The 27,182-nt window shown below is 42.0% G+C and overlaps 7 protein-coding genes across 8 annotated transcripts; 6 read left to right on the top strand and 1 right to left on the bottom strand.

The window, feature by feature from the left end:
* Nucleotides 1-3,701: 3,701 nt before the first annotated feature.
* Nucleotides 3,702-4,259, bottom strand: ONS95_002239 (uncharacterized protein; the record flags this gene model as incomplete). The annotated part of the gene is made up of 3 exons (XM_058495486.1): nucleotides 3,702-3,821; nucleotides 3,872-3,959; nucleotides 4,009-4,259. 3 exons carry the CDS (start codon nucleotides 4,257-4,259, stop codon nucleotides 3,702-3,704), a joined length of 459 nt encoding a protein of 152 aa, XP_058354214.1.
* A 7,318-nt stretch (nucleotides 4,260-11,577) lies between these two features.
* On the top strand, nucleotides 11,578-12,727 carry ONS95_002238 (uncharacterized protein; the record flags this gene model as incomplete). The annotated part of the gene is made up of 2 exons (XM_058495485.1): nucleotides 11,578-11,690; nucleotides 11,743-12,727. 2 exons carry the CDS (start codon nucleotides 11,578-11,580, stop codon nucleotides 12,725-12,727), a joined length of 1,098 nt encoding a protein of 365 aa, XP_058354213.1.
* Nucleotides 12,728-15,427: 2,700 nt separating this feature from the next.
* ONS95_002237 (uncharacterized protein) lies at nucleotides 15,428-16,157 on the top strand (the record flags this gene model as incomplete). The annotated part of the gene is made up of 2 exons (XM_058495484.1): nucleotides 15,428-15,653; nucleotides 15,701-16,157. The coding sequence occupies 2 exons, from the start codon at nucleotides 15,428-15,430 to the stop codon at nucleotides 15,937-15,939; spliced, it is 465 nt and encodes a 154-aa protein (XP_058354212.1). The 3' UTR covers nucleotides 15,940-16,157.
* A 208-nt stretch (nucleotides 16,158-16,365) lies between these two features.
* Nucleotides 16,366-18,164, top strand: ONS95_002236 (uncharacterized protein; the record flags this gene model as incomplete). Its single annotated transcript, XM_058495483.1, has 2 exons — nucleotides 16,366-16,969; nucleotides 17,015-18,164. 2 exons carry the CDS (start codon nucleotides 16,366-16,368, stop codon nucleotides 18,073-18,075), a joined length of 1,665 nt encoding a protein of 554 aa, XP_058354211.1. The 3' UTR covers nucleotides 18,076-18,164.
* A 153-nt stretch (nucleotides 18,165-18,317) lies between these two features.
* Nucleotides 18,318-22,201, top strand: ONS95_002235 (uncharacterized protein). The gene is made up of 3 exons (XM_058495482.1): nucleotides 18,318-18,587; nucleotides 18,641-20,491; nucleotides 20,548-22,201. The coding sequence occupies exons 1-3, from the start codon at nucleotides 18,392-18,394 to the stop codon at nucleotides 21,084-21,086; spliced, it is 2,586 nt and encodes an 861-aa protein (XP_058354210.1). The 5' UTR covers nucleotides 18,318-18,391; the 3' UTR covers nucleotides 21,087-22,201.
* Nucleotides 22,202-23,557: 1,356 nt separating this feature from the next.
* Nucleotides 23,558-24,121, top strand: ONS95_002234 (uncharacterized protein; the record flags this gene model as incomplete). The annotated part of the gene is made up of 1 exon (XM_058495481.1): nucleotides 23,558-24,121. The coding sequence occupies one exon, from the start codon at nucleotides 23,558-23,560 to the stop codon at nucleotides 24,119-24,121; it is 564 nt and encodes a 187-aa protein (XP_058354209.1).
* A 929-nt stretch (nucleotides 24,122-25,050) lies between these two features.
* Nucleotides 25,051-26,502, top strand: ONS95_002233 (uncharacterized protein). Of its 2 annotated transcripts, XM_058495480.1 has the most exons (4): nucleotides 25,051-25,320; nucleotides 25,486-25,707; nucleotides 25,765-25,944; nucleotides 26,001-26,502. In XM_058495480.1, exons 2-4 carry the CDS (start codon nucleotides 25,680-25,682, stop codon nucleotides 26,348-26,350), a joined length of 558 nt encoding a protein of 185 aa, XP_058354208.1. In that variant the 5' UTR covers nucleotides 25,051-25,320; nucleotides 25,486-25,679; the 3' UTR covers nucleotides 26,351-26,502. The 2 variants fall into 2 exon arrangements, with proteins under 2 accessions (XP_058354208.1, XP_058354207.1); XM_058495479.1 differs by having other exon boundaries at nucleotides 25,051-25,707.
* The last annotated feature ends 680 nt before the right edge of the window (nucleotides 26,503-27,182 follow it).

The raw sequence follows: 27,182 nt of genomic DNA, 5'->3' as shown, positions 1-27,182 counted from the left end.
CTCGATATTCTTCTCTCGGCTGCAAACAGTCGGGCTTCCACTACTTATGTAGTAACGTCGATTTTGGATATAGAATTGGAGATTGTTCAATGTAGCGTGCGGTATTACTGTTGCTGGTACCGTGATTGCCTTTGCAAATGCCTACTGCTCATCAGCGACAGCCACCAACCTATGATTCGTTAATATCTAGAGCATTTTATTATATCCTGCTTCGCCAAGTTGATCCATAGTAATATTATAAAAGCATTCTTTGATTCTTTCAAAGTCATCACAATTGGTTTCCGTCTGCTTGTATAGCTCCTCTGCCTTTCAAGCAGAAAGCGGATAGCCGCCAACATCACTCGATTTTCCAAAATCACATGGTCCTTCCCCTCCACTTTTCGTTTTGGTAGCAGACTGAGCATCGTTATAGACACAGACCAAGTCAGGCATGCAATGAGAGTGGAAGATAGGTTTCTGCGGGCTTAATGACTGGTACACTCTCTGATAACTCGGAAGTGGGTACTACACTTGGCTAGCATTACCACACCACTTCTCAATCGCCAGGCCCTTTAGTGTCAGCCAACAACCCAAAAGATTTTCGGAGAAACTTTATTGTTGGGTGCAGCTCTGTGTCAACAGTCCGTCACTGCACACTTGCAAGACTCGAACGTCTGAGACGTAGTGAACCAGTTTTGCTGGCAATCATGGATTTAAATGTCCACAAATTTTTGACATAGCTCTGTGAAGCCTGATACTAAATTGGACTTCTTTGAATCGAAATGTGAAATTAGCCAAATCTCGCCTGGAAGTCGTCTCAGCATGGTTGCAAAGCAGAGTGAATCCTCTTACTACTTCGAAGATCTGAAACGTCGAAACGAAGCTGAAGACGCAAAAGACGACGCTAGGAGAACTTCATGTTGGTGTGGTAAGAAGCCCTACGGGGTTTTTCATGCAGATAACGTCTGTAAATTATCTGTATTTTATCTGTATTCCTAGTAGTAGTAAAACGTAGTAAAATACAGATAAAATTCAGATAATATCTGCTACAATTTCATTAAAAAAATATAGACAAATTAGCATGTGTTAAGGTACGAGAGTTTAGGTACCTCGAACTTTTCATGTTTTAATATAAAGTTAAACACAGACCTTTTACTACCTACCTCCGGAACACTCGGAAGGGAGACCTACCTTGGGAGGGAGGGAGACCTACCTTGGGAGGGGAGGGAGGGAGACCTACCTTGGAGGGAGACCTACCTTTAAAGGAGAGAGTAGGAAAAGGGAAGGGAAAGAAAGGGGGGGGGGAATAAGAGAGGGGATATTTAACTTTATTAGTCAGAAAACTCTTAAAATACAGATAATAGCTGTATTTCCATTAAATTACAGATAATATCTGTATTTTTACTCTAAATTTTCAAAAATCGATTAAAATTAGAGTTTCTAGCTAAGAAAAATACAGATAATTAACTAAAATGCAGATAGAAAATCCGTCTAAAATACCTGTTTACAGATAATATCTGTAGGAAGTGCAGATAGTGTCTGTAAAAAAACCCCCGTAGGGAAGTATCTTATCTATCTAGATCAAGAACCTTCCTCTAACGCCCTCTTTTCTCGCATCAAGGTGGACATTATGGAGAATGAGAATCTGAGCTTTGATCCATTTGGAGAGTTTGATCCAAAGGTCTCTGCAGCGAAAATTGAGAGGCATGTATGGGCTATTCAGGAAGTGTTGCGCAAAGTGCAATATTACCAGGATGGCTACGTATTGTGATTGCACGAATTAGATGAGCTACCATTACCAGAAGATTCAGAGAGTACATAAGTATCTATGCGAGTCAATTATCATGCAACTTTTGTAGCCTGTCACTTTTACATCCTGAATTGATACTGGAAGCTGAGTGGAAGTAAAGATGTCTGGTGGGCCACACCGCAGAGCAATTTTCAACGACGAACGAGTGTGTTTCAATGAACAGGCTGGGTTAGACCAAGTACTATACTTTGACATCATGCCTGCAAGAACACCACTCCTCCTCGGCATTACATGTTATTACTTTTCAGACCGGCAACCTTCAGAGAAAGGGGTCATCCCAAACCTACCTGCCCGATATCCAGCGTCAGAGGATGATTGCCACCCTGGTGTTCGGACGGGGCAATGTCGAATCTCATTGAAATCAATCGCTGCCAAGGAAGTGACCGTGACATTCCCAATTCGCATTCATCTTACATTTGAGACCTTCATTTCTCCAATTCTTGGTTCTTTTTCACTAACAATGGGCTGGATAGAATGGCTACGGCTCCCACTGGCTATCGAAGGAGTGGAGACTTGAAACATCGGCACCCGTTGAAAAGCGACCGAACTTGATCTTTACGAGGAGTTTAATTACCGAAATTTTGCTCAGGATTTCCTCTCTCCATGAGGAAGTCAGCAAACAGTTTCGGTCTCTGGGGTTTGACGACGCTTGATGCGATTAGGTCGCAAGGCCGTAGCTGGCGGGTAGACAAACTCACCCTTTAATTTGCCGCATGAGCAAGACTCTAAGAGCCGAGATATATCTTGGCGAAGCCTCGGACTTCCTTTCTGGGGCTTGTCGTCCACGAGCTCTCCAGCCAGTACTGGCATTTGTGTGTCGGAAGCCTACGAATTCGGAGAGGTTAGCTTTCCCCAAAATCACCGCCCCAGCTAGCATCCCGAAGTAGTTTGACGACACCCGCCTCGGATCCAAGTTTCGATCCGCGAAGTACTGTGGATCTATAAGTCGCTTTAGTATCGTCTAAGGTAAAGATATTATCTTTGAGTAGGAATGCCCCCTGTTTTCGTCTCTCCGCATCCAGGGCAGTTGCCGCAGTTCGGCCGCTGGGTTCAGCTCAATCACAGAGCGAAAGAAATCATTCACTTCATCTATCCTCGCCTTATGTGTTTGAACCAGTTGCGTCGAGGTAAAGGCTTCCTGATCGAGACCATCGGCAATTTCCTCGAGTGTTGCACTGAGCAGAGGAAGCATCTTGAAATTATTTGGGTCTCGGCCTCCTGGATCGTTAGCACCACGAGGCTCCGCAGGGGACCCAAGGGAAGGGAGCGAGTATGAAATAGCACCATACCTAGACCAACCCACTGCTATACTTTGATATATGTTGCAGCAAGCACTGAGAAATCCGCTATGATCTTGAGCATAGAGGGTCTTCTCATGTATGGTGGCCCTATGGAAAATATTCTACTGGCTGATCCCTGCGAGAATGTGTTGGGCAGACGGAGGCTGGAAAGTGGAAGATGGGGGGGGGGGGGGGGGGGGGGGGGGGGGCAGTGTGATAACAGTGTGAGGATAGTCGTAGATATCGCGCCTCTTCTATTGATACATGGTGTTGTTCAGTTTGTCCTGAGCTGTCCTGTAGTATAAAAAGAGGAAGAAGATCGTAAGAGTCCTTAAGTATAAGTAAAAAGTGTATCGCTACTAAGTAGGCTATTTTCCATTTCAGAGATAAAGCATCAAGTCACCGTCTTGATCTTACTACTTGTTTTTTTTTTTTTCGCCTTGCTGGTGACTACATGATATGTTTGGAGATGGGACCTTACTATCTTGGTGCAAGTATTACCTCGTGGCTGCAACGAAGGAGTAGAAGGAGGTAGTCGTTGTCTTGCTTGCGATATGGATATCGCAAAAGTACCTTCAGTTTTACTTCTGTCCCAGTAGCTCTATCCAAGGTATTATCTTTGACTGACTAATTTAGGTCTGCTTGCATATCTTCGCCTGGTGCCTTGCAATCATCTCACTTCTGGATTTTATGACCTTGTCGAATTCTTCTGGTCCAAGAAATTCTTTCAACTGTTCATCGTTAAGTCCATTCTATATTAATTAGTGAATTCGCCAACTTGATTTGATGAGATATAACCTACTGCTTTTGGTCGATCAGCGGGGTTGAACTGATATCTTGTCTCAAACTCTTTCTGAATATACGAGTGTAACGGCCCTAAGTCATCCGCCCTATAGAAAGTTTAGTAAAAGCATAAAAAGAAGGGAATTCAATACAAACAGCTTCTGTCCATCCCAGCGAAGTTTTACAAGAGTATATGGCATATCCACAGGACCGTTATCAATCAGTAGAAAACACCTAGGGTTCATCCATCCACCAAAACTACTGAGTCGATCGTTGTCAGGAAGATTCTCATTAAAGTCCCGATTCCAAACTTTTCGACATGCAGCATTTGCCATAAGTGGGATCTGCTCAACATCTGATCCAGGCATTTTGTCAGTTTTACACTGAACAAAGATACGTGTTGCCATTTGTGCGATTTATCATTGGTGTTGGTGTGTTAGTGAATAAGTGAAGTGAATCTTGTTAGGGTGAAAGTGAATGAAGACAAGATCAAGTTGTTTCGTGGATTAAATAGCCTTTGATTCAGCCCTTGCTTAGCGTTGCCAAGTCTTTTCTCCACACGGAGACAGACGCTATGCCCACCCCCGGCCTTTCCTCTGCCCCACTCCTTTTGCCCCACCAAAGACAACCTGAATGGAATGGAATGGAAGTCTTAAACTGATGGAGAAGGTGTTCCATACACGCACTCAGGACATTCACCGGCGACGTCTGAAGTGCTTGTGGTATAATGGGGACAATTCGTCCCCTTCGCGTTGCATGGCGCCGCGCACACAGCCATCCCTGCAAAGACCGTATGCAGGCATTGGCTGTATCTTATGAATGTACAGTGACACATTTTGCTTTTATAAGTTATTATCAAAACAAAGAATAGAGGTCTAAGGTGGCTTTACGGTAGAGATTTCTTTACCTGCTTAGTTCTTTGTTTTTTCCTGTGCCGTGCCGCTGTGCTAGGAAGTCTGTATACTAGTTAGTGTCTCAACCAAATCGCAGATTCTGAATGCACTTACTTCGGGAAGAATGACAGTTCAACAATGTATACAAGTGATTTTCTTAATGAGTTGGGATTTGAAACAAAGAATGGAAGATGTTTTCTTATAAAGATGGCGGAAACTCCAAGTCTCTCCCTTGGCAAACTTGGTTTGTTGGAAATTAAAAGCGCTTGGGATAATCGCCCACACATCGCAACACTCTTGGCCGTAAGGGTCATTCTCCACGGCCTAATGAGGAAGATATTATGCGACCGCAAGCGCAGTGATTAATGAGAGAAAGGCGTGGCGGTCTGTACAGCCCCAGGCCATATTCGAGAGGAGGGGGTGTTTATGACCAGTGAACATGCTCTCGCCTGTATGTTTGTAAACATCACACCTACCATGATGGCTCGGTCGTGCTGAGCCTGCAGAATTCATGTTTCATGCTTTAAATAGAGTGACAGTCTGGCGGCTGCCTAATCTTTGTCATGTACTCAGTGGCCAGGTTCGTGCATACACATGGAACAATCGACCGCAGCGGCTTGCTGAACAATCACCTGGCATTTGAAGTTCTGTTCGACCTACAGTATCGACAGGCTTTGGAGTGGTAAAATTGACATCGGTGCTCCTTAAAATATTCGATACTTCACGGGCTCATGAAATCTAGAACAGCATCAAGCGCTCTGGTGTTTCACAGCAAGCCTGCCTGCAGAGCGCCAAGCAGCAATGGAAGTTCGCAGGAACGATGGAAGGTAGCTCTTGTTCACCACTCAAAGCGCGACGAAGGTGATCGATCATTCGGAAGTCAGCCATCACAGCGTATTCTGGTACTGATGTATCCCTGTTCTCCATTAATTCATGCGCCAGGGACGCCACTGATTTCGGGCGCCCTGATTTGACTCTCTGTCTTTTCACGCGCACACGAGCACGTGCCTTGCTTTTAGTGCCCGCATTTTCTCTTCGAGACTCCAATACCTAGTCTTTCCCTTACGCCCTTACGGGGATTTGCAGGTAGCGCTAAATTTTGAACCGTAGGTAGCTCGGGTAGCTCTCCGAGCTCTCATTGAAATTCCCCTAGGTAGGTACGGTTTGCTCTCCCGCTGTGGGGGCGGGCCGATACAGTCCAGTAAGCGTGGCGGATGCTGCAAGTGGGGTCAAGTGGCTAAGGCTATTAGAAATATGGGGATTATAGGCGTAGACTTAGTACTATAAGCTATACTACTAAGTACGCTACCCCTTTATATAAGAGATTCTCTCTCTTTATAGTAGCTCTTTATATAACTATAATTCTAATATAGTAGTAATTCGAATTAATTATAAAAGACTTTAAAACTTTATTTTTTATTAAGATCTCTACTTTATTAACTCTTAGTATATCTACTATTATACTATAATATTATCTTAATTAAAAGTACTAATTCCTATTATTACTAGAGTCTTAAAAGGTAAAACTCTACTAGAGTTTAATAACTTCTTTAAATAAGAGCTTAAGACTAAATAAGAACTAGCTAAAGCTAGAGTTCTTTATTATATTCTTACTATAGTTAGCGTATTAAATAGTATTAATTAGTAGAATACTTATACTAAGGAAAAGAAGAAAGCTTTTAAAATAGTTATTAACTTAATCTCTAAGCTTCTCTTTCCTAAGTATAAAGATATTATTAAATTAAATAACGCTAAGCTTCTCTAAGAAGCTATTTATACTAATAAAAGTAAAGTAGTTTAAAGGAGTCTTACTTTTACTAATATAAGAGATAATTTCTTTAAGATAAAGTTTATTCTAAGAGAGGAAATACTTTAGAACTATATTATAAAGCTCTTACTCTTTAAAGTAAAGCTTAGTAGTAATAGTAAACCTTTTACTAATAAAGATATATATCTTAAGCTATTATAGTTATTACTAGTATTTAGAGCTTAGATTACTATAGTACTTACTTTAGAATTATAAGACTTAGATCTTAGAGATATTATATAAAAGTTTAATAAATATTAAATTTAATAGAGAGAATAGCTTTAACTTATAGCTACTAGTAATATTACGAACTATATAAATAGAGGCTATAATAGAAGAAGAGGTAGTAGAGATAGTAGAAGCTAAAGAAGTAGAAGCTACTTATATAAGAGAGATAATATATATAAGAATAGAAGAAAATAAGAAAGATAGAATAATAATAGTAAAAGTAATAACTAATAGAAATATAAAAAGTATATAGAAAAGAGAGGAAATCGCTTTAAATTAAGCTGAAATTAGTATACTTAGTATAAAAGCTATAGCTACTAGTATATAGATTATATAGAAGCTAAGAATACTTATATAAGAGATAGCGCTAATAAAGTAGAGGAAATTAAAAATAATAATACTTATCTTATATTTCTTTTAAAAAAGAGTTACTATACTAAAGATATAGAATATATTTTATTAATAATCTCTATTATAGAATTTATCTAGAAAATTAACTCTAGTACTATTTACTACTTTAGTAGAGTTCTAGCTAAGTTTAAGTAACTTAAGCGCTAGTATAATATTAAATATATTAAAATAGCGACTAATTTATACTTAATAACTAAAAGTTATAAAGATATTACTATTAATAAGTTAACTCTTAAAGATATATAATATATACTTAACTTCGGAGCTATAAAGCTAGTATTAATATATTAACTCTTAGATAAAGGAATTAATACGGAACTAACTAAGATATTAGTAAATAGATATTAGAATAGTAAACTAGCTTTTATAAGTATAAGAAACAGAGGTTTATATATTTTAGATATAAATCCTTAATATTAAGTTATATATAATATAATTCTATTAGACTTAAAGCTACTAAAGGAATAAATAGAGAGTTAGCTTAGTATAAAAGAAATAAAGGTAGATCTACTTTATAAGTGTTTAAGCTATATAAATTACGCTTATTTAAAGAAACTAGTTACTTATAGTAGTTATAAAATAAGACTGATTTCTATTTCAGAGCTAAAGAGAGAGAAGTATTATAAGGCTTACTTTATAAGCTATATAAAAAAGTATTTTAATAAGAAGTTAGATAGTAGAACTAATATACTTATTTATTAACTATACGCTAATATCTCTAGTATCTTACTATACTTAATTCGTAGCTATAAATACTTCCTTTTAGTAGTAGATAATATTATAAGGATATATTAAGTAGATCTCTTAGTTAATAAGTCTATATTAACTATTTAATTAGTTATTCGGAAATTAAAGTTATAGCTTAAAACTTAAGAGTAAAGTAAATTCTATATAATTATCTACTAAAGGACTAATAATAGTAAGGGAGAGTTTAGTCCTAAGTTTATTAACTAGCTATAAAAGAGTAGAATTATTCTTAAACTCTTCTCTCTATATAAATACTCTTTAAATAAAGTCGTAGAGTAATAAATATATAAACTAGCTAAGATTACACGCTTAATCCTCTATAACACGAAGATACCTAAGAATATATAGTATTACGCTATTAAGTAAGCAGCTAAGCTAAAGAATAGATACTTAATTACTACTTTACTATATAAAACAGTTATTAGACTTACTCTAATTAAAGCGTATAGAAGATAGCTTATAGACCTCTTAAAAATAAGAGTATTTAGCTTTATAGTATACCTTTTATATCTACTAGAGTTATATTAAAGTAAAATAAAGTAAAAGACGATTCCGAGGTATTTTATATTAGTAAGTATAGCTAATACCTTAATTTATAAGCTTCTAAATATAGAGACCTTTAAGGAACTAGAAATAGCTAATTATAACTTTAATAAGTATATAATATACTTTATATATACTAGTAGTAAGTAAACTATACTAAAAGATAGTAATAAAGTAATAGAAAGACCTCTACTACTAACTACTAATCTAGTACTTACTAAGAGATTAGCTAAGAGTACTAAAAGCTTAGAAAGACCTCTAGGAATAAAGCTAGCTATAGAAGCTAAAAGATCTCTAAGAGAAAAGCTAGCTATAAAAGCTAAAAATCCTTTAAAGGGAAAGTTAATTATAGAAAATATAATAGAAGATACTAAAGGAGTATCTAATTAATATCTTCTTAAATAGACTTAACTAGTAAATATATCTAATAATATTCTACTATTAAGATATAATAAGAAATAGCGTAGAAAATAATACTTCGAGTAAGCTACTTAAGTAATAGCTATAAAGCTATACTCTTAGTAAATCCTTAATAAAGTACTAACCTATTAAATAGCGCTAATTACACTTAAAGAAGAACTTATATAACTTCTTAAGGTTATAACTATTATAGAAGCTCTAAGGAAGAATCTAGTAAAATAAAAGGCTACTATTCTTAAGGAATTATAAGCTATATAAAGCGCTAGAACCTATAGAGTATACTTTAATAAGCCTCCCTCCGACTTAAAACTAATATCTTTAAGACTAGTTCTATATAATAAAATTAACTCTAATAGCTCTATAGTATAGCGAAAAGCTAAGCTTATAATAAGAGGCTTTAAGTAAAAATATAGCTTTAACTACTTTAATACTTTTATAAATATTATATACTATTCTACCTTATAAGTACTACTTACTATTATAACTAAAAGAGACCTAGAGATTAAGTATATTAATATTAATACTACTTTCTTAAATATATACTTAAAAGAAGATATATATATAATAATTTCGAATAATAAGATACTAGAGATATAGAATAAGCTTTACTTAAAGTTAAATAAAAGGAAAGATATATATCTAAAGCTCTTATACTCTTTTTATAGCTTAAAATAAGTACCTAAGAAATAGTAGCTCTTTATTAAAGATAAAATAGAAAAGCTAAGTCTAGAAGTATTAAAAGCTAACTCTAATCTCTTTATCTTTAAGAATAAAGTATATATATTAGTCTTTATTAATAATATATTAATTATAAGTAACTCTACTAATTATAAATATCTTAAGAAATAGCTCTTAAAGACCTAGAAAAGTAAAGACCTTAGAGCTATTAATATATTTATAAGCTTATAAGTTAAAAGGGATAAGAAGAATAAGACTCTACAGATTTATTAAATAGCTTATACTTAAAAGCTACTAGAAAAGTTTAGAATAGCTATAGCTAGAAGTAATACCTTACTTATAACTACTAGAATAATACTAAGGGAGTTAGCTAAAGATAAAAGTATTATATTAGCTTCCTTTAAAGAGATCTTACTATTTTAGTAGATTATCAGCTCTTTAATATACCTCTTAAACCTTATATAACTTAATATTACTTATATAATAAGCTAGCTAGCGTAGTATATATTAAATCTCTTTAAATCTTACTTTTAAGATATAAAACCTTTTCTCTGATATCTATAGTATATAAAAGGTAATAGAATAATATTTAGAATAAGAATAGAATATAAGAGGAAGCTAGATAATAATATATTTAATATTTAAACTAATATTATATAGGGAATAGAATATAATAGGAAATCGTTCTAAGGATAGATAATAAGATTCTATAGAAGTCTAATCTCTTAGGCTACTAATAAGTAAAGATCTATAGCTCTCTTTAGCTTAGATTCTAAGATAATAACTACTAGTAATAGCTTTAAAGAAGTAGCTTAATTACTTAAGCTATAGAAAGACTTTAATATAAAGCTATCCCGAATTCCTATACTATATCTTAATAATACTAAAGCTAAATCTCTCTTAAAAGAATAAAAATTTTATCTAAAAGTAAAGTATATTAATATCTACTAATTCTATATTTAAGATAATATAGTTTTATATAATAAGTTAGTAGTAAAATATATTCTAAGTAATAATAATATAATAGATACTCTTATAAAAGCTTTACCTTTAGAATTATTTAAATAATATAAGATATATATAAAGTTACTTAGTAATAATTAATTCTCTAATAATAACTTTAAGATTAATAATAATTAGCTAATTAATAGTAGACCTATATAAATTAAGACTATCTCTAGTAGTAGAACTTATAAAAATAGAATATTCTTTATAGAAAATTAGTCCTTTAATAAATACTTTCTTTAATAATAATATATAACTATAAATTAAGTAAAATAATAATATATAACTACTATACTTAATAGTTAAGATAAATCTTATTTTATAATTAAAAGAAGAAAGAAAGAAAATAAAACTAGAAGAGAATAATTTTTATATACTTTAGAGACTAAAGAGAAAGCTAGTAAGGAATAAATCTTAGTAGTTATAAAAGGAAAGTATAAAGTAACTATAAATAAGAGTAAATAAGAGTAGTAAGAGTAAGAGATTATTAATAAGAGAGCGATTTAAGTATACTTTTATATTATTTTATATACTTTAATACTATAAAGTTACTAAACTTCTAAGAAAATAAGAGATATAAGTACTATATATACACTAATATATTATAAGAGTTAATAAGGTATAATCGAAGCTCCTTATATAATATAAGTTATTAGTAATACTTTAGTAATACTCTAGTATCGCTTTAAGAATATTTAGTACTATACTATTTTAGAAAGCTTTATTTACTACAGATATAAAGAATAAAAGAGCTATTAGAAATATAAAGATTATAAGCGTAGACTTAGTACTATAGGCCGTACTACTAAGTACACTACTCCTTTATATAGGAGATTCTCTCTCTCTGTAGTAGCTCCTTATACAACTGTAATTCTGACAGAGGCAACTTCATTTAATAGGTCAGTGCATTTCAGGTCAGAACAAATTTGTGTTGCTGGTGAAAGAGAAGTAGACTGTACAGTCCATGCTAGGTATCTTCCTGCTAATAATACAATGTCGAAGTGCAAATCTCTGCCAGAGCTCGAGACCCAGGAGCAATACCTATTTAAAATGGCGATGATCACAGTATTAATTCTTCTTGCAGGCACCATGATTCTACTCAAACAGTAAGTTTGACACTCGGAAGCCGCAGAGGATGCTAACACTACTTCTCAGCAGGAACTTCCCTCACAAGGAGCCCATCAGCACTTACGCTTGCTCGGACTGGATAAGTAGTAGCCAACGTGCAGCAGAACTGTATGATTCGGGAGTCAAACTTTGGAACAAGGCAGATCTCGTAGAGATTGAACGACAACTTACACAATCCGATACTACCGAGAAATTTGCAATTCGCCGCATTGACGGCACGATGATCCAAATACGAAATCCTCTAGTTGATGTACAAAAGCCAATCTGGTCAGTCGATGCTTGCTATACTTGCGCCGTACTAAGCTTTGGTAGGAAGCCACATGTTCAGTTTCAAGGGTACTGGCAACTTATCAAAGAACAACCGCAGGCCCCCCCCGAAACGTATCACTGCTCATATCTTGTGAAATGGACCAACCAAGCTGTGCGGAGATTTCGCGAGTCTGAAGAGGAGCTGGACTTGATTTTCGAAGACAAGATGCTTGCTTGGAATGGTAGTGCCAGCTACAATCTTCTAAGCTCTTATATTGACACGCATATCAAGACTAGGACGGTGGCGAAGATTGTGTGTTTTGGGTTGGGTGACATGTTCCGCAGACCTCCAGACTGGATGAGAAAAGATGATGCATCAAAGGCAGAGATTACACGCGGCAAGGATCGCCGCATTTTTCATCACTTGATTGCATTGACTCTAGCGGAGATTTGTCGGAATCATGGGAGTGAAGCGGTCCAATTGATAACCCAGGACCCCGACTACTCAAACGAAACGGTGAAATTTTTGGAGAGAAAAGGTTTTACGATCTTTGGGAAGTTTGGTGCAGAAGGCTTTGCAGTAATTGACCAGGACTCCATAGTGTTCTCTCCCTTCGCCGAAGCGCCTGTTAAGCAGATTATCGCTGATCTTGCACGGCCTGCTCTAATAATCACTAATGGATTTAAGACTTTCAATGACTCCGAGTATGAGATTTCCTTCCAATGGCTAGCTCCTTTCTCGGCGAGGGTTCCAAGGTCTTCCTAAACATATCATCTCTGGCGTTTTTTGATTCCGGGGTTTCAAAATTGATGGGCTGACTCAAAGGCGTTGCTTTGGGGTCAGGGCATTTGCTGGCTTTCATTTAAGCGATGACAGAGGATGATCATAAATGATACCTCCTTGCAGTTTGCGTTTTATCTGTTGCCTCGGCGAGTGCTATTTCTACAACTTGGCATGGCTTTGGTTTTGTAGAAACCTATGGAATGCCACGCCTTGCTCAGGAATCTATGAATATTCTACCGCTAATAGCCCCAAATGTGGTCCATCTGCTTGTCTCCAGCGTTACGCCAATGATCGATTCGTGCGGTCATTCCATACCCACAATAGCTAGCAAGATTAAACGCCGACTGCGATCTCCAGCATCCCGCATCATGATCAAACCTCAACGCGCTTCTCCACATCAAACCCCACTGCCTGTTGGAAATAACAACCCCTCTGGTTCGTAACGACCCGTTTCCCACTCCCCTCTTCAACAAAATCACAATTAAAATGCTTGTGTCCAAAAGCCCATACTACCACATTCCCGCTAGTCCAGCATGGCTCACCGGATAAATCGGTAGCAAAGCCCGACGAGATCCTGCTTTGAGAATGTACAGGGTCGATAACTGCGGGAGAATTACTAGGGCTATGATGAGTGAGAATAATGACTTGGCGCTCTGACTCATTATCCATGATCGACGCAACTTCCGAGTTCAGCCACTGCAAGTTCTCAGAGTCAGTACTGCTTCATTAGAAAAGAGATATGTAGCTCGCAAGCTCTAGTACTTATTTCGAATATTTTCGGGAGTTTTGAAACAAAACACAAAAGATTTTCAAAGCTGCAAAGGAAGTGAACATGGAGATGCAATGCTCTGGGGATCTGACGGCCAAGTCAGCGGCAAAAGCTTCATTTTGCTGCTCCACGGTCCAATCTTGACTATGGTAGAAATCGTTTATACCGAAGCTGACGTCGTTCATCTGAGATGGTAGAATTTTGGAAAACAGCATAGCCCAAGATAGTGGGCTTCGGGGAAAGGTTGAATCGAGTCTGATCTAGTAAGACGAATGATGCGAGATTTTGGGACGCCTTCTTTTCCCGAACTTTCTTACTCGAAGTTTCATATTTTTTGCTTGGAGTTTGTCCAATCACTATGGTATGGCTCGTGATTGCCGAGGAGAAGGAAGATAATCTCGTGGCTGGACAAAAGTTGCTCGAGGAAAGTAAAGTACTCTTCGTCCTTTACACATCCGATGTCGCCGAGGAGAGCCAGGTATGGTGATGTTGGGATGATCTGGAAGACATCGTAGCTTTTAGGGGTTTCGAGATGAAGATCTGAAAGAATCTGGATTGTAGACATGTCGGTGCACTGTTGGGCCATGTGTATCTTTAAGTAAGTACGTGCTTGCAGCATGAGCTATCCCATATACGCCGCAGCCTAAATCGAGGACTCTGCTGCTTTATTCTAGTGCGTAAGAGGCACGAGAGGATATACACGGTTCGCGAAGTGCATATTATTGATAACACACGTTCGGATTGGAAACAGGCCTAGGACTAAAACGTACATTGAGACACACATTCTCAGATGAGCCCAATAACCCACCAGCCACTAACTCCAAGTATGACTCAAAACCCGAGGCGCTTCTTCCACCATCCCTTCATCCTTTCCTGAGTACTCAACTGCATCACACAGCCCCTCTTCAGCAACGACCTTTTGTGCTGGATACAGTTCCAGCGGAGCTGTCTGGGGCTCAGGGCCAACCGTGGTGCACGCCTTCTCAGCTTATCGAGGTGTAGACTGTGCATTGAATGGCGCCTTGCTGGGTGAATGCTAGTGTAGTGGGCACTGGCAGGTCGCTGTCAGGATTACGCCAGCTGGCCCAGCTCGTGTTGAGCAGGCGTGGATGGGGCCTGGGGATTCGGCAGTATGTCTAGAGAAATGATTGTTTGTAAGGAGAGGGAAATATACCAAAGCAGGACGTGCTGTGGTGGCAGTGATAAAGCCGATGGATGTAGTCGGGGAAGTCTCCCTATCTCCCGGAATGTATTTTACAGTACTTGGTGGGCAGCTATCCCCTCAACTGCCGGATCAAACACACCTGTAGGAGACCCTGTAATTAGGCGAAGAACGCTGAAATTTGAATACTTGTGTTGTTGTCCAGGCAGCCTTAGCGCCTCGCTTCAGCGTTATGCCCTGGAAAAGTGGGTTTCGGCAGTTGAGGGGATAACAGCGAGTAGTGGACGGGTTGTGCAACTCGTACTTAACTGGGTCTAGGGAGGATGAACTGGAAGTGGACAGCTGTTCGTCCTACTAGGTAGGTAACCTTCACGTTAGTGCTTGCAGTGGACATGCCGGGTCACGTGCTCTTGAATGGAGATCGTTGTTCGCTTCGGAAGCCCGAGTGAAACAAAACACGACCACAGAGTAACGCTATATGACAGTGACGCCAGGTGGACGGTACTCTCAGTGGATACTGTATGTAGTACTCGTAGTCTTTGCGAACGGTATTTCTATTTTCTCTTCCCTTAAACAATGCTTGATAGTTTCTGGCCTTCCTTCGATCAAGAAACTCGATTTGTTATTCAGGATTAAAGGAGTCGCGACTCTCGTTCTTGCTTGTATCTTTGACTGCCGGAAATTCCACTGCATCAATCTTACGAATAATTATCCCCAGTGGTCTCCTCAGTGTCCCAAGTTCAACAGAGATATGGATTTCACCACTCCTTCCAAATGGACCTGCAAAGGAGATGTCGATGTGGCTGCAGGTTTCATGCTCTCTAATGGACTAAAAGGACATTCCGAGATAACGTTTGACTATGAGTTTGCAGTTGGGGGAATGCCTGTCATTGAAAGTAGCAGTGTTATTGGAGATGGAGTCGTAGAGGTTGACATAATATTCAGCGAAACCTATGCTGGAATACAGTGTGAGACTGGTAAGACACTATGGTTTTGTTTCGGGATCATTGCTGATGTCTTACAGGAGACGGCCCTTTCTTCTTATTTTCCAATGCCATGGACACATACCGAGTACACGAGCAAGCCTTCGAGCCATCAGAGACAGGGACTTTAGTTCAGTTACCTTTCGCGCAACGATCCCAGAGATACCAGACAGAGAGTGATTCTCAAAACACCGAACTCTTCCCTTTGCATATCATCAATTGGCTTCAAGCCAATGCGAGCCCCAAACCCTACCATCAACTCATTCTCCTGTTCAAATAAACTTCTCAACAAAGTTTGGGTGGATGGAGTCCGAACCGTTGACGCCTGCACAGTAGAAGCTGGAGAGACACACCAGGCATGGGAAGTGACCGAAGAGGGAACGCGCATCGTTGGACAGCACTGGGCGCCGTGCCGACATGGTACTCGATGGAGAGACGTGAAGCTTAATTTCGACGTAAAAATCGAGCAAGGGGGTGCCAGTTGGGGAGTGCACATGGTGGCTAATGGGTTAATTTTCTGCCTCGACTTAAAGAAAAGGGCTCTTGCGGCTTTCCAGGGCCTGTCAGACACGAATGGGGTTTTCCCAACGAAAGCTTGTGGAAGATGGGAAATAGCACTCGAAATTTCTTTGGATGATTGGATTTCTGTCACTACGATTGCGACGGGTTCAAGCGTCTCGGTTTCGCTCAATGGTGTTAACTTGCTATGGTATCAGATGTTGACATTCACCCTATTCTTGGCGAAAGCCAGAACAACAGCGGGTCAGTGGCATTTGGCGGACCACAGGGTTATGCTTCAACTTATCGAAACGTTCAAGTCACCGATCCGCGAGGAATATCTCTGTATCAGAATGATTTCCTTCTCGCAAGCAAAGACCGAACACTCGCAGATTTCGCTGTTGGCACGAATGCCCTCTCATGCACTATCGATGGGGCCAAACGGGACAGAGCTTTGTTCGCTGGTCATCTCTTCGTAATGGGACGGTCAATTTGCCATTCCACAGCCAATCTCAACGCCTTATTGGGGAGCATAACACTTCTCACCAGTCATCAGACGACAGAGGGCTATCTGGGTAACCTGTGTCCCATCCAGGCACCAACCCACGAAGAGTCGATCGAACCCCCAACTTATGCATTCTATTCTCTCAGTTACGCGTTGTTACTAGTTGTCGCTATAAAGGACTACTGGATGCACTCGGGTGATGATGTTTCTGTAAGATCAATCTGGCATAAGTTGGAGAAATTGCTAGGCTTCGTAGAGAAATTTACCGACCAGAGAGGTCTTGTTGTTGCGCCACCTCCACTTTCCAGTAAGTAGGTCCAGCAGAATTCGAAGCCGCAGTTAACAGTTCCAGTGGACTGGATTCCTATGGGTGTCCCCATCTTCGGAGCTTCGGGCAAAATTAACATCGCATACTACGATGCTTTAACCTCCATGGCGAGGATGAGCAGGGTCCACGGTTCAAAGGATCCCTTCTCGCCACGAGCAGCCTCTCTTAAACAGAGCATTCTCACTCATCTATGGAACCATACCGAGGGTATCATGCGAACGAGTGACACTGCTTCTCCAAATGGGATATGTCAAGACATCAACGCATACGCGATCACGACTGGCTTGTCTCCCATCCACGCAGCATCAAAGACAATTTTGGCTGCACCGAAGGGGAAAGAACTCCCACTAGCATTCCAAAGCTTAGCAAGTTGGGACGACAACAAAGTGGTGAGTCCATACGCTTCAGGCTTCGCAGCTGAGGCACTTTTCGAACGCGAACATGGGCATTCAGCAATCGAGCTAATCGAGCGAGTCTGGGGCGCAATGGCAGATGAAACGAACCCGAATTACTCGGGGGGGCATTGGGAAGCTTTGAACACGGACGGATCACCCTTCACAAAAGACACATCTCTCATGCACGGCTGGTCAACGTGGCCTGTATACTTACTTCCCAGGTACCTGGCAGGAGTCGCACCGCTGGAGCCCGGTTGGACACGGTGGAAAGTGCAGCCTGTTTTGGCTGGATTGGACAGTGTGGATGTAGCTCTTTCGACACCGGTTGGTCGCATTGAGGTTTCGATGGACATGCAGGAGTCTTTGGGATTGGGGTGTGTTGTTTTGAAGGTGCCAAGTGGCTCGGTTGCGGAGGTTGTCGCGCCACGTGGATGGAGTATAAGACGTGCTGATGATAATAGTCAAGGACTATTTGCATCTCAAGTTGTTGCAGGTCAGGATGGCATAGTCACCATCAGAATGCAAAAGACCAGCGAAGAGGTTAAGAATATGACGGCGAAGGTAGCGAAGGTCGGAGTGTCCAGTACGAGAGCATCAGCGGCCGCACAAAGGAAAGCGCCAGCCAGTGGATGGTTTAGATGGTTGAGGCAGTTTTCGATTTTGAGGTTGCTACCGAAATGGCTAAGTTAGCTATAGATACCAGATACAGGTAATCATATTTTTTCATAATAATAATGTAACAATAGTCAGTCAGTCCAGATGGGCCAAGGATCTGTGGCGCTGAATCGCTGGTGTGGCGTTGCTTTGCGGGGTGCAGCGTGCGGGGAAGTGGACGGGAAAGTACTGTACTGTGACTGGAGTGGACTTGGAAACCAGAGCCATAGATAGCGTTTCCATTTACGCGAGGTCGAATATCCACCTCATCTCGTTGTCCTTGGAAAGGAAATTCTGCTTTATCTATTTGCTTAGATTGGACTCTCGCGAAAAGCCGAGCAAATATCTCACAATGTCCACCTTCCGAGACAATCAAGCATCCGAATCTGGACCTTCTGTGGACTATCCAGATCCCAATGCTGCTCCGGAACATGTGGCCCGCTCTACTGCATCAAACCACTCAGACTTCCAGCAGGAAGCATTTAGCTGCGGGCTATGTGAGAAGAATTTCAACCGAAGGGAAAATCTTAGTCGACATTTGAAAACGCGTAGGACCTCCGAGACTGGCTTTGGTTCATTTCGAGGCTGACGTAGTCTCCAGATAACACACCTTCTCATTGTTGCTCAATATGTGGCAAAGGCTTCACAAGAAGCGATCTCCTGAAGCGTCATGAAGCAGGCCATGAAAGATGGGATCGTGCTACAGCGAAGACAAGACGCCGACCTGTCAAAAGAAGGAAGCAGAATGAGGACGACATCCGGGATGCCAATTCCGCTCTCCCCGATTTCATTGCTGTTGAAAGTGGTGACCTGCTACAGCATGACTCTGCTCTTGATCCTACTATAGGCCGCCATTCGGACTTGGATATAGAAACCTATCAGGATATTTCGCCGACGCCTCACGTGCAACACCCGCAAAATCATCTGGCACCGCCCGTTGACTCAGTCCAGGACATGCAAAGGATTCATGATGACTTTTCCGACTTCCCATATGACGTTGATATGCCATTTGAACCGTTCGATTTCTCATCTTTCCTCATACCCCAGGATATAACGCCTCTTGGTCATGAGTGGTTCTCCTTTGATTTCTACTCCGCTATGCGCGAGACTGGTAACGAATTGGGAGGAATAAGCGGCATTGGTCCAAGTTTAGCATCTGCAGAGACATGGGGTTTTGCTGACCCGCCGAGAGAGCAAGGAGCTGCTGAGCAACGGAGAAGATCATACCAAGGATTTCACCAAGATGGACCAATTAGCCGAATTTCTTCACCTCCTAATGAGGCATCTGAAGAGGATAAATGGCCTTTCCAGTGGAATCCAAATTCTCAACAGATATTATCCGCACATCCAATTTCCGTCCCAGGCAGTCACCCACTGTTTCACGCTCATGATCCTAGGTTCGATATTTCAGAGGCAACACTCTCACAATTGGAGTCCTTCCTCTATCCACAGTTCACAGAACATCCTTCTACGAGAAAATCCTTCGTCCTGCCACCGCTCAATGTGGTAAATCTCTTCATCGGATTATTTTTTAAGCATTTCTCTCCACAGATGCCCGTCCTCCACCACGCAACTATCAACACCAACAAGGATCTGCCACCACCCCTCATCGCCGCCATGATTATCATTGGTGCCATTTATAGCCGTCTAAAGCACACCCGTAGGTTCGCTATAGTGCTTCTCGATGCTACTCGCTGGCATCTTCAAGTCGCAGTAGAATGCAACAATGCATTCATGCGCAGTCCCATGATAATTTACGCCCAGGCTCTGATTGTACACACAGGATTATGGTGTGGGAACAAGCGAGCCTTTGAGCTTGCAGAGGTGGGAAGAGGTGCACTTGTAACATACATTCGGCGCATCAAATTTGGAGAGCTATTACCTGTAACGACCACTCAAGCAACAATAGCCTCAACTTTAGACTCAGCTTGGAGACAATGGGTGCAAGAGGAGTCTCAGAAGAGGCTCGCCTGGGTAGTTTACACAATTGATTCTCAGTTTCCCGGTCTATTGAACCTGCCGCCAACTATATCAGTCGGCGAAGTCAGAGACCTAGGCTGTCCATGTGACGAGGAGTTTTGGGCAGCGGGGTCAGCGAGAAGTTGGAAGCATTTGCTAGGTCCAGCAACTGTGCCACCTTCGAGGTCATTTTCTGCTGCTGTCGGTCCATTCGTGCTTGGTGATGATGTGGGGCACAAAAGTAGCAACTCAACGACATCCCAGGGGCAATCCCAAGGGCACCTGCCAGTCTTGAACCTCAATCCATGGAGTGCTTTTCTTGTTCTCACTACGATCACACCACAGATACATCAGATTACACAAGAATATGCGATTTCTAGGAATCTTATCGACCACGACGAGTGGTCTCTGAACGAAGCAGATCTCCACGATCAGGCCAAGTGTGGTTCCTCAGGTCGCCTTCTCAACACCACATCTCGATCTCAGATGGAAGGTCTGTAGCCTATACCATCAAAATGGATATGGATATGTTCTGATGTGTCGTTATAGATTCACTCCAGTCTTTTGCCTCATCCTACCTTTCATCGCACCATCCTATCCGCGATGCCTCAACCGAATACTTTACCCGCTCATCTCACATACTTCACAGACTAAGCACCATACTCCTTTACATTCCACTCCCAGACCTTCAAAACGCAATCGGCAAAGATGGCACAGTCGGTATTACCCAGGCCATGAGCAGCCTCTCATCCTGGGCCCGCCCATCCTCTTTGAAAACAGAACAAGTCGCGCAACGTGCTGTCCAAGCTATCATGTTTCTCAGCCCATCAGATAATGGCGGCCAGATCGGCTACCTAGACACTGCACCATACAGTCTCATCGCTATTTTCCTGTGCCATGTCATCCTCTGGGTATTCGTAAGTGTTTCAGCGAAGGAGCAAAGGGCCCAGCTGCTTCGACGGCTAGAGCTGGATGAAGATCTGAGGAATAGCTCGTTCATTTCGCTGTTGAGGACTGATGCAGAAATAGCGAGGGTGACGGGAAGGTGCAGCAGAAGGTGTTGTTTAGAAGTGGGGCGGAGATGCTGACTAGGTTGGGCACCTGGGGTGCGAGTCTGAATTTGGCGTTGCTGATGCAAAGACGAGCGGAGATGTAAGTCTGCCATGGGCTCAGGTCTCTGGATTCTGCTATCATCTCAAGAAAGGGAACGACTGGATTGAGTAGGTGCATAATCAGCAGTGTTGCAATGTAGACCATGAACTAGTCGAAGGGAAGAAGGCAATCCGACTCTGTTGGAGGGGTGTAAAGGATGCAAGCAGCTGTTCTTGGTTTACAATATTGGGTTTCCAAATGCTTGATGCAGTACTATAAAGGAAGCGCGCGTATATTCTCAACCAGTCCAGTCTTGGCCGTCGACATTCAGCCAGTTTGAATGTACTTGTCGTTTTATTCGCTTCGGTTGAGTAAGCTTCGCGTGAGTGGCCCAGATATGGAAGGCTGCACAGCTGCATCTTCGCACCCATTCCCAGTCTCTCATTTGGTAAACTACGAAATGTTGGTGGTTAGGTATGGTTGAGAGTGAACTACGGCTCAGCATACTGTTGTATCGCCGAGTTTACGCATGTTTGGGGGATGGAGTTCAATTACATGAGATTGGCTACCCAACACGCGTACGAGATACAGTACATAGCCGCCAGTAAAATCTATCTACGACTGGGATTAAGTACACACGAGTCCAAAACTCGGCAGGAAGTGAAATTTGGTCGAGTGATATCATTACAGCCTCGCACTTGTCATCTTACTAATTGGAGTTCCAATCTTGGTCCCTCTCAGACGGTGGTGTTCGACAATAGCAAACCGTATCTTGTCTACCCACGTACCATCAGCTCCTACGACGTGCGTCCACTCCCCGGGCTGATGATGAACGCACCACCATATGGACAGGCTTTTTGAAACTTCGGATCCACCGTCATAAACCTAATCCTATCCTTCGTCGGCTATATCACGTCGCTCCATTATCACACCCCTTGGGCTGTGCTTGTTGCTCCCACTTCTTCGGCACTGCTTTAGTCTCATCGACGTTCTAACCTCAGCTTTACGCCGCTCACATTTTCTTGAACATGAAAGCCTCTTGATATCCTCGTTGTTCCTGGTGGCATAGGAAAATTCGAATTAGCTCAAGAAATGACACATGTTTGGATTACTTGTGGCTTGCAGATGACACTGCTAACTCCGCTATGACTGCCAATGAGTATGCTCCGCATGTGAATCCGGATCAAGAATCCTTCTTTGTGGTGCATCATTCATATTCTGATCTCTGTAACCAAAAGGAAACTCTATCATTTATGCCGCACAGTTCCTGGGTCTAGACAAGAACTGCAAACTGTTTTCTTGTGTCAAACTCGAGGCTGTGTGAAGCTGACCACAGATCATTGGCGATAATTCCTGCAAACGCTAAAAAGCTCCGATTTTTTAGCGAATGTGATATCTCAATAACTTATGCTTCTAAAAATCGCCCTTTATTGTTCGAACGACTTGCGTTATCCCGTGTCAATGGTTTGCCTTCTCCGAGTTCTCTATTGTTTACGCTGGAGCCGTAGCCGAATCGTTCCAGGCATCACCGCCGCAGGCTTCATGCTGTACATAACAGAACCTCTTTTATCGTCCGAAACAGATAGCCATAAGCCTAAATCATGGGAACTTCCTAACATAGCACTCAACAACGAATGCCACAACATAGATATCCAGAGCAAGTCTGTGACAACTCACGTGACCAAGCCCACATGGAAATGAGTTCCCGTGTGCATGGAGCTGAAACCTGCACCATGAATAAAAGACGGCAGACAGATGATTTTGAAGCGGTGGTAGCATTTGAGAACCTCCTGTGTACTTGACAATCAGCAAGTCAGAGCCATAGCCTGACCTACAGTATCATTCTATTGACCTAAGTCGGAGCTCGCTTATCTGTTAGTCCAGGGGGTTGCGTCTGAAGGAGTGGTGGGGTGGCGACAACTGAAACAGGAACTGTACAGAGACGGTCTGATCACATCTGTACACCCCACGAATCGATTTTCATTCGACTTCGGATGAAACATGCCATGAATGACAGTTTAGGCTATTTGTGCTACCGTCCCACGATTTTGTGCCAGATCGACAACAACCGCCATGTTTGGACGAAACAAACGCAAGCACTGCACTAGCGACTAAAATAAGGCACCATGGTTCAAACAAAGCTTCTATTGAAACAAGGGTCCATTCTCGAATGAAGCCGTTTCTGTACGTGAATGTGATGCTGAGGGGTGGAAGGAGTGAGTTACTTGAGGCTACTACATGCGATACTTAAGGATTGCGATGTATTCTCCAAAGAGCCAGTTCCTGCCAGTTCCTCGATAGGACTATTGTTCTTCACTTCCACTTCTCGTCACTCCTTTATTTGCTCTTTCTCCACTCAGACTGGCTCTGACTTTATTTCATCCCTTTCGAGTCTACCCGCAGTTCCTCCAACTCATTACATAAACTCATCCCATTCTCTCGGACCTACGATACTCAGAGATCAAAAATGCAATTGTCTATCTCCACAACGCTTGTATTCTTTCTCTGCCTCAGCGTCGATGCATTGCCCGGAAGACATAGAGGGCGACCTGGATCACCAGCTACGAACATCGGCACGCCTATGAAAGGCAACCCGCCTCAAAACAGCAATCCCTCCAACAATAATCCCCCTGCCGGGTCTCCAACGACGAGTATCAATCCACCAGCGAGCACCAATGCACCCGGTAACAACAACAATCCCACAAATCTTGATCCTTCTCTCGTCCCAGTCTTCTCCATCCAGTCTGGCACAGGCATAGGTGCAAATGGAGTTGCAATTCCCAAGACCTGTCCTCCCGCGCGTGCGGAATTCATTTCTAAGCTAGCTACCAATATCGCAGCTGGAAATGTCCTCGGAACACCCATTACCTTCAACACCGACCCAAAAGTACAGGATACAAAAACCAACAAGGACCGGGCAACGGCAATGATTATCACTCTGCAGAGTTTCACGGGGGTGAAGGGAGTGGGATGTCCTGGCGCGAGCACGCCTGAGTTGATCTCGCAACAGAAGACGGGAATAGTCGCCTAGTGGGCGGATCTTGAATCAGACGACTTCATGGAATGAATGAATTGAGAAATTGAGACTATTTGACCCTTCTTTGATATATATTTACGAACACGACATATAGGGATGGCGCAGGCAGGACATGCTTTATTTGAACGTGTGGAGCTGGGCTCACTTGAATTCGGATAAGAAAAAAGAGATGCTCTGGAATGCACTATGCTCTAGCTTGTTAGAAATACAAAAATATGCCTACGACTGAAATGCATTACAAACGAAATCAAATCAACGTTCAATCAGCCGAGGAGAAATAGAGGGAGGCGAGGGTGACCAAGACGACCCCCTGACAGCGCGACACACTTGTATTTGGTTTAGTTCGATGCGCCTCCTTCATCTCTGACTGTGTGCATTATTTACAGATTTAAGTCTTGGATGCTCATCATCAGTGCCATTGAGCGTTGATCGGTGTGGAGCAGAAATGTACATCGAGAATCATGCCGGATGGGCAAGATGGACTTGAGAGCAAACATGCTCACGAAACTCGGGCATGAGAAAGTCAACCTTACCATTGGAATTTCACGCCAGAAAAAGTCACCGAGTAGATATAAACTTGAGATGGCTGGCTGGTCTGAGCTGTGGAGGCTTGGCTCAATGATAAGGCGTGGCAGGTCAAAGCGAACCGAGTCGCCAAAACTGACGACCTCGGGGGCCAGTTAGTTGTTAATGTGAGGAGCGGATATTCCTCCGGGGATTGATCTATGGTTTAAGCTTCTTTTTGTGTTTGCCGAATCCGACACATTTCTAGTCGTTGGCTTTTAGAAACCTATCATATTCTCGACAAACGCAAATTGGCGGCGTTAGACCACAAGGCGAGGCGGACTGACCAGGAACGCCTCATAACGCCACGGCTGAGGCTGAACACCTATTCAGGACTGAACTTCCCATCCCAACTTCGACCAAACGCCGCAATTATCAAAATTGTTCAGCTTCACCGGATTTGTCGTTAAACTGTCCAATTAGGTCATCTCGCACTGCCACTACTTTCTCTTGCCAAGGTGCAAGCTCAGCAAGGCTGAAGTCACCTTGGAACGGCACACTCGTTTTATCTGATAAAGACTCATCTGGGCTCATGCCTGTATCTTCTGACCCACTTAATCAATGTTTCCATCACTGATTGAGCTTACCGGTCAGGGGACAGACGAAATGTGGATGGGTTTAAAAGAGAGGTATGCTGCCGTATTTGGAAATGATTTTCTGTATCAAGCAATCAAGTACCCGGCAATATCAAACTCAAAATCCACTTTCTCCTCGATTTTAACCCTCTCACACCTTGTTGTTCAACCTTGTCTGTTCAATAAAAATGCTACTCACCAGGGCCGCCGTTGCGCTAGCCATCATCGACTTCACTGCAGTAGCTACATGTACAGCCTCGGGTGCAAAACCATGGCCCACCAACAATAACTTCGGAACCAGCTTTGGAGGGGGAAATGGAGGAGACATCTACGGAGGCGCACAAAGCGTTTCGGACTGTGCAAACTACTGCAAACAAGATCAAGCCTGTGTGACCGGCTGCCTGGACTTGATCATGGCGGGGCAATGCAACGCTGTCGGAGGTAAGGCTTGAAATTTTTTGTATCTTGTTGGACTGTCAATTGAGTTATTCTTGCCAGGTTCCGCTTGTGACGACACCACTGGTGCTGGAACTGGGACCGGTGATGACCCATCAGACGGCTTGATCAAGCTGAGAAAGCGCAATACATTCAACAAGCGAGCAACCCTCACCTGCTCGAGCGCAGAGACTTGTTATCAATACACGGATGACTCCCTGCTTTGTGTGAACCTGAGCGATGGTAAGAATTCACCTCAACATTTTACCCAAAAGTCACAATGCTGACTCCATTCTTAGGTTCATATCATGACGACCTGGGAGGAAACGGTAGCCTCAAAGACGGAACCTATACATCACCAAGTGGAGTCGTCCAAACAGGAACGGGTACACCGGCAAACGTCGCAACAGAGGTAGCTACAACAACTACACGTGCCGGCACTGCCATTGGAAACTCGCCTGCGAAAGCAAGTGCAGATACAACTGCAACAAGGACCTCAGCTGCGGACAGTACAGGCAGTGATACCACTGCCACACAGACTTCGAGTGCAGCAGCAGCAGCAGCAACGAGTTCCAACGCAGCAGAGAAGATCAGAGCTGGAGGGGTTGCATTGGGCGCTTTTGGCTTGGCTGTTGGGCTTGTGTTGTAGAGCCTGACTGTTCAGTTGTCAAAGTAGCCAATATATTTTGGTAACTGGAGGAGTGCGAGTTCTATAGAAGCTTGAATGTTGTGCCTCTGCTCCTTTTCGTTTATCTATGTCAGTGATTACCCCAGACTCCATAGATATTTCGCAAGAACGGAAGAAATATAATATGTTTTTAAATCATACCCCGGTAGAGTTATTCGTATTTGAATCCATATTGACTCGTAATGAAGTGACATCCTTTGCTTATCATATCAACAAAATCACATTGACTCGTAATATCGTGATATTCATTGCTTATCATGCGAACGGAAACTGTATTCAGGGCTCGCTTATATATGTTTACTTCCAGAAGATTAGACAATGACTCGCTTAAAGGAGGCGAAGCGGGGTTGGACCTTGACAAGAAAAGCTTATTCTCCACAAATACGGAATGTACTTGACTTTTGATATTTGTCTCCGGTTCTTAAGCTAATCTGCGTCGGATTATCAAATCTTGGGTTAGATATAAGTCAAGACAGTTTGATGTATCACGGACTAGATGTATGCAGCAATAAACCTAGCTGAACGGCAATTTCTCTGATATGGAAGCTCTCTAACTTTATAGGCGAACCGAAGTCTTCGACAAGGTTTTACTGCTAAACCTTGATGAAAGTCAAACAGCGGTAAGCTTATCTCGGTAGTACTAATGTAGAGCCGAAAGTATCGGGAAAGCTGGTGGTAATTTACAAAGCATTCGCCCGTCTATTGTAAAACTATATGCTTGCTGCCCCACACAAGTAAATGTGCAAATGACCTATGAATCGTCTTCTACCGAAAGATTGCCTCACAATGCCCA

This window comes from Cadophora gregata (assembly GCF_030347475.1).
Source record: "Cadophora gregata isolate MNR1 chromosome Unknown scaffold_11, whole genome shotgun sequence".
Lineage (NCBI taxonomy): Eukaryota > Fungi > Ascomycota > Leotiomycetes > Helotiales > Ploettnerulaceae > Cadophora > Cadophora gregata.
Note: the sequence above shows the minus strand (reverse complement) of the source record. Positions and strands in the feature narration are given on the sequence as shown.